Source organism: Podarcis cretensis (assembly GCF_951804945.1).
Source record: "Podarcis cretensis genome assembly, chromosome: 3".
NCBI classification, from domain to species: domain Eukaryota; kingdom Metazoa; phylum Chordata; class Lepidosauria; order Squamata; family Lacertidae; genus Podarcis; species Podarcis cretensis.
In genome coordinates this window covers 31,928,823-31,942,677 of record NC_137172.1, presented here as the reverse complement: position 1 = coordinate 31,942,677, position 13,855 = coordinate 31,928,823, and the positions used below count along the sequence as shown (strand labels likewise).

The following is a 13,855-nucleotide window of genomic DNA, read 5'->3' as shown; positions in this document are numbered from 1 at the left end:
GACCCAGCAAAGAATTGCTCAAATGCAACTATGAGGTGAAAATACACCCAGCCACTGAAGAGCAGCAACAGCTGCCTTTGCGCTGCTCAGCTGTTGCAAAGGGATGTTAACATACACAATGGAGGAGGTAAGGAGAATTCTTCTTTTGGGGCCCTTTTTTGCCCTAAAGTCTCATTCAAATTAACACCAGCCATTCTTATAGGAGGGGAAGGGCTCAGGATTTTCCAGTCCCTGTGCACTACCTGGAGGTTTGGAATTCTGTACTACCTCACAGTCCCCTAACTAAAGCGACCTTCCAGTTGCTGCATGCACAAAAGAACGTGGGACAGCTGGAAAGAAAACAACACTAACTCACATCAATAGAGCATCCCAGGAGAGAGCCCTTCTGAAGAGCCTTCTGGATGATTTTGAACAGGTTCGGCGGTGGCTTTTGCAGCTCGTACCACTCTGCAATTCCTCCAGTGAAGTCCTCAAAGCCCTCAGTGGTGCTTCCTCCAGAGAGAGCCTCATACGATCCATTCACCCTGTGTAAGAGACAAACATGACATTTCAACTTTCTTTTCTCGGCCTTTGAAATTAAAGTGTAGCATAGCTAAAGCTTCACAATCGGGTGTCTGCACTACTACTTCTTTTTCATTCATGAAAAGCCCAAGGTCAACATGGGATACATCAAAATGTTTGACACACAGATCTGATCATGTACCTTAGCTATATGTATATTAAATAATTACACTATTAATCCATATGGACTAGGGCCCCTGATGCTACAAAGAGGAATGATCCCTTCCTAATGCAAACCATTGTGATTCCAGTGTAGTCAACACACTTGATAAAGTGAAAGGTGTGGCAAGAGAAGGCTTGGCCTGAACAGAGTCCCAAGGGCCAGGCAGAGGGGCTTGGGGTGCTCAGCCCCTGGGCCTGAGGTTCCCTACCTCTGATGCTGTGCTTTACTTACTTGGCATAAGCCTTCTCCAGCAGAGCGCTCCAGAACTCACTTCTTTGGGCTGAATGAACAAAGAGGAGCTCTCCATCTTTGGTAGGTAGCTTGTCATCAACAACAACATCCACCCACTCTCCATACTGCCAGAACTGAAAACAAATCATCATCATCATCACAATGTGTTAGAAGGCATGCTCTTGACCACAGCTGAAAACAGCTTGGGACCAGGTTAGCTGAAGGAGCTTCTCCCCTTACACAATGGTCCAGACCTCAAGATAAGTTTCAGCAACGCTTCTCTGGGTGCCCTCAGTGAGGAAAGGGACTTCTTGGCGTTGGCAGCTAAGTTATGGGATGCCCTCTGCAGAGCATACTGCCTGGTGCCAGCTCGCTTCACCAAACATTTCATTTAAGTTTTGAGAAAGAGCTTTTTGAAGCTCTAAAAGCTTGCCACCTTATCTGCAGTGTAAGAGTAGGTTAAATATCTTCTAATAAAATATATAACCAATACCGGCCCCTTTCCTCAACCAGGTGCCTTCCAGATCTTGTTGGACTATAACTCCCATCATCCATGATCACTGGCCATGTTTGCTGGGGAGTCAGACCCCAACATTAACCGGAGGGCACCAGGCTGAGGAAGGGTGACTGATACCACTCTGAATGCTATTCATCCCAGAAAAATCCCTATAGCTCAGGTGTACAAAAAGGAACTTGAGGCAGGAGAGCATTACCTCCAGATAAGCATGCAGCTTTAAAGTTGTTTAAGGCAAAAGAATCAATCACTGCCTTGAGCAACATCCAAAGGGTAATTGTACAATGTGCACAGGGACGCGGGTGGCGCTGTGGGTAAAACCTCAGCGCCTAGGACTTGCCGATCGCATGGTCGGCGGTTCAAATCCCCGCGGCGGGGTGAGCTCCCGTCGTTCGGTCCCAGCTCCTGCCCACCTAGCAGTTCGAAAGCACCTTTAAGTGCAAGTAGATAAATAGGTACCGCTTTATAGCGGGAAGGTAAACGGCGTTTCCGTGTGCTGCTCTGGTGCCAGTTCGCCAGAGCAGCTTTATCATGCTGGCCATGTGACCCGGAAGTGTCTGCGGACAGCGCTGGCTCCCGGCCTCTAGAGTGAGATGAGCGCACAACCCTAGAGTCTGTCAAGACTGGCCCGTACGGGCAAGGGTACCTTTACCTTTATTACAATGTGCACATTCTTCTGGAAGGGGTAGATCAAGTTGGTTCACACCTGATTCTGCAGAAACCAAATTCCTGAAGCTTCCCTACCCTCCATTGCATGCATACCAGGGTATCAGTTGATCTGGCAAATACAGTGCTAATAAAGCAGCATAACCCTTCCAGGGAAAAGGCAGAAATCAGTATCTGTGGTACCTGGAAGTGGAATATTCCTGCATATCTGTCTTTGAAGCTTTGATCACTGGGCACAACTCTAGCCAAAACTTCTTCATTCAACGTGAGAGAAGCAATGGCTGCCAGGAGCCAACAGTCTCCTGTGAAAGCAAAACAAAAGTATTTCCCATTAGTCTCCATGCTCTTAAATAAATAAAGGGGGGTGGGGGAGAAGCAAAAGTAAGGCACTTTAAGTCCTATTGATCTTACCAGGACAGATTAACATAAGAGCAGGACAGAGTACTGTACTTCTATACTCTAATTATGGTGGGGTGGGTGGGTGTGGAGCATGTATTGTGCTGTTGTGGTGATGTGAGGAGGGCAATTTTTAATTACCTGCTCCCCTTAAAATCAACTGGGGAGTTGATCTGCAACAGGTCCAGGTGTCAAGTTGCACCACCAACAGGGGCAGGGGCATGGTCTTGGAAGACCAGTGATATTTGGCATAGAATAGTTGGGAAGCCTTCCTTAAAAAATTGGGAATAGTAATAATCTTTTCCCAAGATGGATGAATACAGAATTACCAGCATGTTTGGACTTTCACATGTTTTTAAAGAGCTGGTTTCAGTCTCTGCAGAATCTTGCTTTGAGAATTCTGGATTAATCTGCTCCATCTAAATGATATTAACAAACAAGGTCCTCCCCAACACGTGTGGAAATTCACTGATGCCCCTCTGTTCCAGCAGACTTTTCCATCTTTTATAGTTTTGCCACCTGTGAGTCAGAGAAGCTCTGTAGACTGGCTCTGCCTTCCAGAATTGGATGGTTAGCTGCTAACCAGTGCTGCTGGATGAGAGCCAATGTACACTCGCCTCCTCACCTTTGGTGCCTCCAGCGGCACTGCAATTTACCAAACACACAAACAAAACACAAATTACTGAATAAAGAAGTCAATGGAGGGGAAGGGGGAAATAACTTCAGCATTTTCAAACTGAATAAACAGAACTCTACTGTCAAGATCAACTGTCTGTGATGACTGTTCAATGCTAATGAACTCTACTGCCGCATCAAAGCATCTCGAGATCTCTTATCATCCAAAGGCTAGATAGGTCCTGAGAATCTTTGCCGTAAGCCAATGAAGATCTTGATTTTGCAACTGTAGAGTGGCTGTGCTTGCATCATGCACTCCTTCTCTTTAGTAACTGCTCATCAACAGTGATGCTTGGCAAGTAAAAAAGTAAAGGTAAAGGTAAAGTATTCCGGATGGTTAAGTCCAGTCAAAGGTGACTATGGGGTTGCGGCACTCATCTCGCTTTCAGGCCGAGGGAGCCGGCGTTTGTCCACAGACAGCTTTCCGGGTCATGTGGCCAGCATGACTAAACCGCTTCTGGCACAATGGAACACCATGACAAAAGCCAGAACACACGGAAACGCCATTTACCTTCCTGCCCCAGCAGTATCTATTTACAGTGGTACCTCAGGTTAAGAACTTAATTTGTTCTGGAGGTCTGTTCTTAGCCTGAAACTGTTCTTAACCTGAAGCACCACTTTAGCTAATGGGGCCTCCCGCTGCCGCCACACGATTTCTGTTCTCATCGTGAAGCAAAGTTCTTAACCTGAGGTAATATTTCTGGGTTAATGGAGTCTGTAACCTGAAGCGTATGTAACCTGAGGTTCCACTGTATCTACTTGCACTGGCGTGCTTTCAAACTGCTAGGTTGGCAGGAGCTGGGACAGAGCAATGGGAGCTCACTCCGTTGCAGGGATTCAAACAGTCAACCTTCTGATCAGCAAGCCCAAGAGACTCAGTGGTTTAGACCACAGTGCCACTCATGTCCCTGCTTGGGCAGGTACTTAGCAGCAGACATACAGAAAATGACAATTACCAAAACAGGCTGGGCCCCTTTGAAGAAAGAGGTGCCTCTCATGGAAACCCAAGAAAGCTACCCAGAAAGAGTTGCAACTTCTATTTAAGGCTCATTCTTGTGACATTTTTGGATTCCCCGTAATAGTACATGGTGGGAAAGTGCTTCGTTTTTAACAAAGCTGATTTGGATCCCAAACAAGAGGTGAACCAGACATACCAGAAACCAGAATGAACTGATAGATACAGATCCAAACCACATATTGTGGAAAGTGCATTAATTAGTGCACAGTTTCTGACAAGTGTGTCTCCCCTATATAAGCTACCGTATCTTCTTAAAAAGTTGATGGTTTTGCCTCTGTTCTCCTGCATGCTGCTTTGGCACAAGAATTTCCTTTCCTTCTGTAGTGGTTTCACTTACTGTGAGATTTCCAGAAGAGAATCTTCTGGTTATGGTTAAAAAAAAAATGTAGATACATGAGAAATGGGCAGTAAAAGATGCACTTGAAAAAGAATACATAATCAGCAGAAGCAATTGGGAAAGCTCAACTGCTTCAATCTGTGCACATATTAAACTGTTCCACCTCAAAGCCCACAGCAGGATAGGGTGAGCATGAATATATGTATTGCAAGCAGTGATGATGGTGCTGTCAACAGCATCTCCCCAGCTGAAAATATTAGAACTGTACACCGCTCTAGTGAGTAAAATAGGAGATCCTCATGGCACAACAACACAGTATTGTAGAAAAACGCATACATGAATTTTTACAATGTAAATGCGGTTTTAATTTCTGGCGAAGATATATCTGCTACTGAAATCAGAGGGGAAACACTAGCCTATTTATAGGTCATTGCTGTGATACTATAGCAACATCCTTTGAAAAAAAAAACCATAAATATTGAGCATGCTTCCTCTATGCAAAAACCATTCTGCTAAAATGACTCACTGTGCACAGCGAGCTTTGCAGTAATATGCAACTATGCAACAATACAAGATACACATAAACATAAAAAATACTAGAACCTGAGAAAACTCATCTAAAAATTCCTAAAAGATTAATTAATTAATTCAAAGGAAGGGCTTTTTTAAACCCACAAAGCTTTATAAATTTTACAGTGCAGTAAGTTTGCTAGAGTCTGTAATGTTCAGTGGCCCAATTTTGACATCACATTAAGTCACAGTTAAAAACAAGCTATTGTTTTATGTGTAAGCGAACCACGCCGGTGTATGCTGCTGAAAACTTCTCACTCTGCTCCAGCTATGCCACTGGGTAACATGTCGGCTTGTTGTGACATCCAAATCTGGACTCGTGAATCTTTTCCTGTGTATGGATGTCACAACAAACTGCACTTTCTTGCTTTTTGGCAGCACACATATAGCAGCAATGTGCATACTGCATACTCAGATTAAACCACACAGTTTGCTTCAAACTAAGGTTTAATGTTTGCTTTAAACTATGGTTTAATGTGATGCGCAAACCAGGTCATTATGTACCGTAAGTCTCAAATTAGCATGGACCGCCTGTTTTGCACACTCACTGCAAGCCATACAATCTGAAGAATATAATGAGTGCTACATTCTTCTTAGTTAAAACAAGCTTCATTTTTAAAAGGGGGAAAGGTATTGTAAGTGTTAAATGACTGATTGCTACACCTAACTTTCTCTCCATGTCACAATGCCAGAGTGCCTTTCATCTGGACAGGGATAGCCTAACTACTGTTGTCTATGCTCCGGTAACCTCAAGGTTAGATTACTGCAATGTGTAGGGCTGCTTCTGAAGACGGTTTGGAAACTTCAGCTGGTGCAGAATTCAGTGGCCAGGTTGCTCACCGGAGCCAAACAGTTTGTGCATATTGCACCGATCCTGGTCCGACTGCACTGGCTACCAGTTAGTTTCCGGGTCCAATTCAAAGTGCTGGTTTTGACCTATAAAGCCTTAAACAGCTCAGAATTTGCCAACCAGTGCCACAGTGCACACTACTTTGAAAATGGCAGGTTAGAGGAATGTTGCAGACTGTTGAATGACACAGTTTCTTCACACACGAATCTGCTTAATCCCTGAAGTTTCTAAGTGGTGTACATAAAAATTACAAAAAGTGGATAAAATCAATTAAAGTTAATAATAATAGAGACAGAAAACTTCCTTAAAATGCTTGTTGGAATAGTAAGGTCTTGCTGCGACTACTTGAGGTGCGTGACAACATGAAATCCAGAACAAAGGTGCAGTATGGCTCTGCGTCCAAGAAAAATGCAACATTAAATAGGGTTTAAGGTGTAGTTTGTGACACTGCAAGGGCAAAAAGAAAGGAAACCTTACAAAAGAACATCGTAGTTTGCGGCTATGAAGTAATGCCAATGTCATGGTTTTATTTGTCCCTGAATTCAGCCTGTTGAAATCAATGCATACCTGCCCTGAAGCACAAACAACATTCTTTTCTTGGAATGAAGTGCAATTTGCATGAAGGATAAAAAAAGGAGTCTCTTATCTGGAAGTTAAAGTCAAATGCCACAAGCCAGCGTTATCTCATGGATACGGAGCGCACACAACACTCTGGAGGGAAAATGATTCAGGAAGAGGCTAAACTGTGTTGGAACTGAAGGGTGCTAAAATCAGAATTCTGATGCAATGATAAAAGAACCCAAGGTGGAGTAAGATGTGGTGGTAGTCTGATCTTTGTCTAATCACACAACAAAGAGAAAATATGATGATTTACATGGCTGAGAGGAAGCTACGTTTCCCTCCGAAAGGTGAAGAGAAAAATAGCCTGGTTTAGTTTGAGGCCGACATGATGAAAAGCAGGTTTATACATTTTTAAAATAAAGTAAATATATCTAAAACAAGGTAGGCATCATGTTAAGAGTGCTTCAACAGGAAGTTAAGCGAAGTCTCCGTCTTACCTAAAGCTCCTTGGCAGATATCAGTTCTGGTGGCACCTCCAACAATAAACTGAGGATTGGAACACAACTCCTGGCAAAGCAAGTAGTAAGAAGAAATATGTAAGAAAATAAATTTATTTAAAGTTATGGACATTCCAGGCTGATCTCCAGTAGCAACCCTGGTATCTGTACATGCATGTCTATGGAGTGTTGGGATTATGTTTCCCATCAGATGCAATCCTTCACATGGTTAGGCTGGCTAAATCTCTTTGAAGTCATTGGGGTCTAAGCAGACCAGCTATGTACATGACTAAAATCCAAAAGAGGCACTAAGTCAGCAAAGGCTGGGTATAATGAAAAGCCAAAACCTCTAAAATATTTGTTCTAGACAATGTTCTAACCACTTCAGAATCTCGGAGGCAGGCATCCAAAAAGGAGTTCTTAGTGGCAATTTGTGCTATTACCCTAACCCGTGGTCTCCCAAACTTGGGTCTTTGGACTACAACTTCCATCATCCCTAGCTAGCAAGACCAAAGGTCAGGGAAGATGGAAACTATAGTCCAAAAACAGCGGGAGACCCAAGTTTGGGAAAACCTGCCCTAACCCCTTTCTCTAGTTCAGAATTGTGGGCAACTTTTTGATGCACTCAGACAGAAACAGTACGGAAGATATTTCTTACCTTTTGATCTGGTAACTGTTGGGAGCCAAAGTGGGGTGAGTAAGCCCCACTGAACACATTGGGACTTGCTTTGGAGTAAAAACCGATAGGGTTGTGCTGTGCTGATAGTTTCTGAGGTTTCCCTCTCTACATGGACGTTAATATATTCCTTACTTCTGGTTTAATATGACTGATGCTATTTTTCTGTCAATTTTGTTAACGGTTAAACTCAATGAGATTTTCTTCTGGATTTATTAAGCTGAAATCTGAGATTCTCTGCCCTTATGCAAAGCATGCAGCCATGGAAACATCATCCTTGAATACACAGAGGCCTCCACTTTCCTCAGCTGACTTCTCCTTCAAAGAGCATAATGCTAAGACTTATGGAGGTCTGGTTGGCTCGTACCCTCAAGGAAAAATATTTATTTTCATGTGTTCCTGGTGCTGCTTAAAAGCTGCTGGACATGTTGAGCAAGAAAATCCCCTCTATTCAAAAGAAAACCACATAGCCTCTGAAACACAGAGGGGTCTTTCTTCACAGTATGTTTTGGTACAGAGCAGTTTGCAACTATACACACCTTCACGAGATAACATCACCTAAAGCAGGGTTTCCCAAACTTGAGTCTCCAGCTGTTGTGAGACTACAACTCCCATCATCCCCTGTGGTCAGGGATGATGGGATTTGTACTCCAAAAACAGCTGGAGACCCAAGTTTGGGAAACCCTGATCTAAACTGGCAGCTAGTATCCATTTGTTCATACACACAGATGGGCATGTTTTCAAATTAGTGCTGAATGGTGTTCTCTGTTCCCCTCCCCTCAATTAGCGCTTCCACAGACCTTAGTCTTTTTTAAAAATGAAAAAAACCCTAGTCTTCCAAAAGGGAGGGTATGGAAACTGGTGTGTTGATATACTGATATACAGAGGATATACTGAAATACAGAGGATATATATCAGTATATAGAGGTGGCTAAGCTACGGCACCACTTCCAATTTTACCTACTTCATCCATAGAGAAGTTAAACATGGTGATGGGGAGTGGCACACCCCTGCAACGTCAGTAGGCCTGCCCCAATAGAAGATGACCTGAGAAAAAACACTCTCAGTGTAAAAAGGTGTTGTGCCAAGAATGCGCTTGAGAAGTACATTCTTGGCACGAAACAGATTGTAACTGTTCCAGCAGAATATACTTTAGACTGACAAGTAGTGTGGGGCAGGGATGAAACAGAGTGATGTCATGTGTACAGTACCCCCCAAAAAGAGCCTGAATGCACATCATCACACAGTGTGAATGCACCACAAATTATAAGCAAAATTTGCTCTTTCAGCATTGTAAATAAAGCATGCAAACATGTAAATAATTGCGCATTCAAATTGGACTCTGAAAAGTACAGGTACTAGATGGATAGAAGGCAGATGCATCAATAAATGCATCTATGGAAGTGAGTGGCTGCCAAGATAAGAAAAGGACATGTTGGGGTTCAGAACTTACTGGGTTAATTGTGTTCTGAGTTGTGCCTCCCATTCTGACGTGATTGGAAGGAGGGAGGAGCTCTACTTGTTGTTCTCTCTGTGTCTCTGAGAGAGAAGGACGCCATGAATGCTAGCAGTCCAGGAGAATCTGGGAAATGCTGAGCTGTAAATATTTGCTGCAATAAAGAACTGATGAATTTGGACATACACAGTGCTTGGTGTGTTTGGATCTGAAGCAGACTGCAACAGGTTTTTGATCCGCTGTGTTTTTACTCTGCAAGGCGAAACCGGAGAAGAAGAAGGTCTGCGCAGCTTGGCTGGGAAGCGTGCCGGACCACTGGGGCTAATTGGGGCCATAAAGCAATTAGCTGGCCAGTGCAATTAAGATCTTATCAGATTTCGTCACAGGTTATGGATGACCTAATTACCGCTAATAAAACTGTTGCTGTGAGTCTGCTGGTGAGCTTTGAAGTTTGAAGTCAGCTTGGCATTAGCTGGAAGACTCTACTGAAGCGGCAGAGGTCTGCGTTCTGTGTTTTGCCTGCTGCAGAGAGGCAAGAGTTGCAAGAGAGCAGAGAGCTGAGAAAGCAGCTGAGGAATCGGGTGCCGGAGGGCTGACTGGTGACACGTGAGTACAGCTGGGGCCCCGGGAAAGAGGAGAGAATGGCAGACAGCCATGTCGTTGAGGACGTTCCGCTTGAAAAGCTCACTTTAAGAAGTTGGGCAACCTGGTCCAGAAGAGTAAGGGGTTGGTTTCTGGTTACTGGGCTTTGGGATGTAAGCCAGAAAGAGCCACTTCCCCTGACAGACATTGCAGGCTTTGAGGCTGCGTTGCCTGAAGATAGCCAGCAGAGAATGCAAAGAGAGCTTGCTATGCTGAAAGCATGCGTACATGCATCATTCTTGCCCAGTTTGGAGGGCGTAAAATCAGCAAGGGCTGTCTGGGAGGTGCTGAGAAGTTTGTGTGAAACTTCAGCAGGAGGCCAGAGCCCTGGAGATGTCATGCAGAGCCTGGAAATGGCTGAAGCCCTAGTCCCTGAGGTGCAAGTCGGGGGGGCTGAGAATTCCAAAGGCAAGTTTCAAAAGTTTTCCACTGTGAGTGCTGAAGTGAAACGCAGTTTCAGCGAGGGCAGGGCTGGCACAGAGGGCTCTTCCGGAAGAAGGGGGGCCAGGCCAGCTGAAAGGAGCCCTGGGCAGTATTTTTCCACTGGGGATCGTCCTCAGCCAAAGTCTGGAAGGCTGAGGCGAGCTAGACGCTTCAAGGTCGGCCACCTGGACAAAGTGAAGATAAGGCCTAAAGAGTCGCGTGGGAACGCAGAGGCCAGGCCGGTCTCCAAGGCAACGGAGGAGGCTACTTCTACGGAAGCTGCCAAGGTCCTGAGCAAGGGGGAGTTGGTTGCCAAGACAACCAGAGGGAACTGCTGCAGAAGCCCAAAGAGAGGGGGCAGCGGGACATTTGTTGCCAGTATGGCTTTGTTTGAGGACAGCTCTGAGAGACACACTGATTTTCGCTTTGTAATCGACTCAGGAGCTAACTGCAACCTGATCTCAGAGACCCCTGCAGTCGAGATGTGGAATTGCAAGGCAATTCCGGCTGGAAAAACTGTTCAGTTTGCAAGTGGGGAAAAGAAAAATGTAAATAACATTGCAAATGTCTTTTTTTCTGTTTTGCAGGAGCAGATGGAAGTTTGCATTGTGCCAGGAGTGCAACACTGTATTTTGTCTGTGCCTTATTTGTTGAAAAAGGGGTTTAAGGTTTGCTTTGAACACGATGTTTGTACAATCTCCAAAGGAGGGAAGCAACTGGTTAGAGTTGCAAAGGGGCAGAATGATCTCTTCATTCTTAAAACGTCTCTGGAGGGTGAGGGGAAGGTTGAGAAAGCACAAGCCCTGCGTGCTACAGTTCCCACTCATGTTTCATGTTCTTGTGCGTGGCATAAGAAGACAGCGCATGCTTGTCTTGAAGAACTACAGGTGCTACCTGAGGTTTCCAAAGGCTGTAGAATTGAGGAATGTGCAAGAGTCCTAGATTGTCAGGCTTGCAGACAGGCAAAGGTAAGAGGGTGCAGTTACCCCAGGGTGGAGAGGGTAACCACAAAACCTTTTGATCTTGTGCACATAGATCTGTTGGGTCCCATGAAGGAACCAAGTTTGGGAGGGGCCAGGTTTCTGCTGACACTGCAGGATGATTTTTCGCAGAACACCTGGACACATGGTCTCAAATCCAAGGAAGATGCAGCACAGCTGATTAGACGTTGGATTGAGGAGGTGGAACTAAGGTTCTCCACCAGAGTCAGGGAAATTGCTAGTGACAGAGGTTCACAGTTTACTGGGTCTGCTTTGCAGAAGTTCTTTCACAAGAAAGGGATAAGTCACACAGTGACTTCTCCTCAACAGAGGGGGGTGGCAGAGCTAAGAAGTGAGGCTCTGGTTAAAGCTGCACAGGTGATGCTGTCAGATTCTGGGTTATCTCCAAGGTTTTGGATGGAGGCAGTTAAATATGTGAGCTTCACCTGGAATCGGTCCTACAATTCAGTGGTAGGAGACACACCGTTTTTCATGCTTCACGGGAGGAAGCCTCAGGTTCACTTCCTCCGTGAGTTCGGATCAACGGCCTTGCTGCCAGTGCCTGAAGCTTTGCGAGGGCCAGGTGAACCCAAGTTCCAGAAAATGATCTTCTGTGGGTATGAGCCAACGGCTCGTGCATGGAGGTTTGCGTACCCGTCAGGTGATCAGAGTAAGCTGCTGATCAGTAAACACGCTGAGTTCTGTAAGCAGGAGGAAAGGTCAAAGACCCCTGCCAGACGCGATATTCTTTCAGAATGTCTTTCTGATTCAGAGCAGGAAGGTTCTGATGAGGAGGAAGGAGAGCCAGGGGCTGAGTCTGCTGATGACGATCAGCTCACTGACCAAAGTCAGGAGCAGGATGGGGCATCTCCACAAGTTGTAAAAAGAGAGCCCAAGAGTGAGCCTAGTTCTCCTGTGAGGGTAATTCCAAGGGTTCGAAGACGTGTTAAGTCAGAGGGGGAATCCCGGGATGCAGAGGACACACCTGCTGACCACAGTGAGTCAGAGGAAGTGCCTGAGTTTGTGCCCAGGCGGTCCAGTCGCACAACGAAGGGAATTCCACCTGAAAGGTATCAGGCCACAGGTGCGTGGGTAAGTTTCGCACAGTGCGAATCTGAGAGTTGTGAGGATGTTCCACAGATGCCTGACAGGAACGCCAGGAGAGGGCGCAAGGCATTGGGGAAGGGATTGATCTCACAGAGGTCTGCAAAGGTACATCCACAGGTCTTGTCAGAATGCTCGACAAGAGGGGGTGTTGGGGTTCAGAACTTACTGGGTTAATTGTGTTCTGAGTTGTGCCTCCCATTCTGACGTGATTGGAAGGAGGGAGGAGCTCTACTTGTTGTTCTCTCTGTGTCTCTGAGAGAGAAGGACGCCATGAATGCTAGCAGTCCAGGAGAATCTGGGAAATGCTGAGCTGTAAATATTTGCTGCAATAAAGAACTGATGAATTTGGACATACACAGTGCTTGGTGTGTTTGGATCTGAAGCAGACTGCAACAGGTTTTTGATCCGCTGTGTTTTTACTCTGCAAGGCGAAACCGGAGAAGAAGAAGGTCTGCGCAGCTTGGCTGGGAAGCGTGCCGGACCACTGGGGCTAATTGGGGCCATAAAGCAATTAGCTGGCCAGTGCAATTAAGATCTTATCAGATTTCGTCACAGGACAGGCAAGGAAATGAAGGGTGGAGAGGTGACTTAAACACAGAGTTCGAAGCCATCAAACCCAGCCTCTTGTTGGAAATCCACTCATGTAACATCCCCGATCAGTGGGCATCCAGCTACTGCTTACAAACTTTTAATGAAGGACTATCCTCCACCTTTTGAAGCCTAGTATATGGCCTAATATAAAAGGAAAGCAGGAGGAAGTGAAACAACAGGTGAGGGCATACAATCTATTGTCCCTCCTGAAAACATAAAACAGGAATATTTCACAATGTAGGGTTGGGTGTGGTGCACAGGGTGGGTACAGTGCATGAATAGGACTGCTGAATGAGCATAAGAATGTAAAAAGAGCCTGCTGGATCAGGCCAAAGGCCCATCAAGGCTAGCATCCCGTTTTCACAGTGGCCAACTAGATGCCTGCAAGAAACCTGCAAGCAGGAAATGAGCACAAAAGTATTCTCCCCTCCTGCAGTTTCCAGCACCTGGTATTCAGAAGCATTGCTAGCCATCATGGCTAGTTGACAATGTAAAACTACTTTGCGAGGTTACTGCTAAATGAGAATCCAGGATTTGAGTACACTTGGGCATATTCACCAAAAGCAGCCTCCCCAGTCAGTGGCTGTCTCTGCTTCAGCCATAACATTTAGAAGACCTCATCACAATGATCAATACCATGGGTAGGCAAACTAAGGCCCGGATCCAGCCCAATCGCCTTCTAAATCCGCCCCGCGGACGGCCTAGGAATCAGCGTGTTTTTACATGAGTAGAATGTGTGCTTTTATTTAAAATGCATCTCTGGGTTATTTGTGGGGAGTAGGAATTCATTATTATTTTTTTCCAAAATATAGTCTGGCCCCCCACAAGGTCTGAGGGACAGTGGACCGGCCACCTGCTGAAAAAGTTTGCTGACCCCTATACTATGGATAATGACTGCATACAGGCATCCTATGGAGCTGTAGAGACTCTCAACATGAACG

General features: G+C 45.4%; 1 protein-coding gene across 1 annotated transcript in view; it reads right to left on the bottom strand.

Moving 5' to 3' along the window:
* The window catches only part of LOC307212176 (calpain-2 catalytic subunit), a 37,270-nt gene that overhangs the window by 21,082 nt on the left and 2,333 nt on the right, over positions 1 to 13,855 (bottom strand). The window contains exons 2-5 of the mRNA XM_079969249.1: positions 7,040 to 7,109; positions 2,319 to 2,437; positions 956 to 1,089; positions 356 to 524 (exon numbers count right to left, since the gene is read on the bottom strand). Coding sequence (XP_079825375.1) covers positions 356 to 524; positions 956 to 1,089; positions 2,319 to 2,437; positions 7,040 to 7,109 — 492 coding nt within the window. The remainder of the gene's footprint in view (positions 1 to 355; positions 525 to 955; positions 1,090 to 2,318; positions 2,438 to 7,039; positions 7,110 to 13,855) is intronic.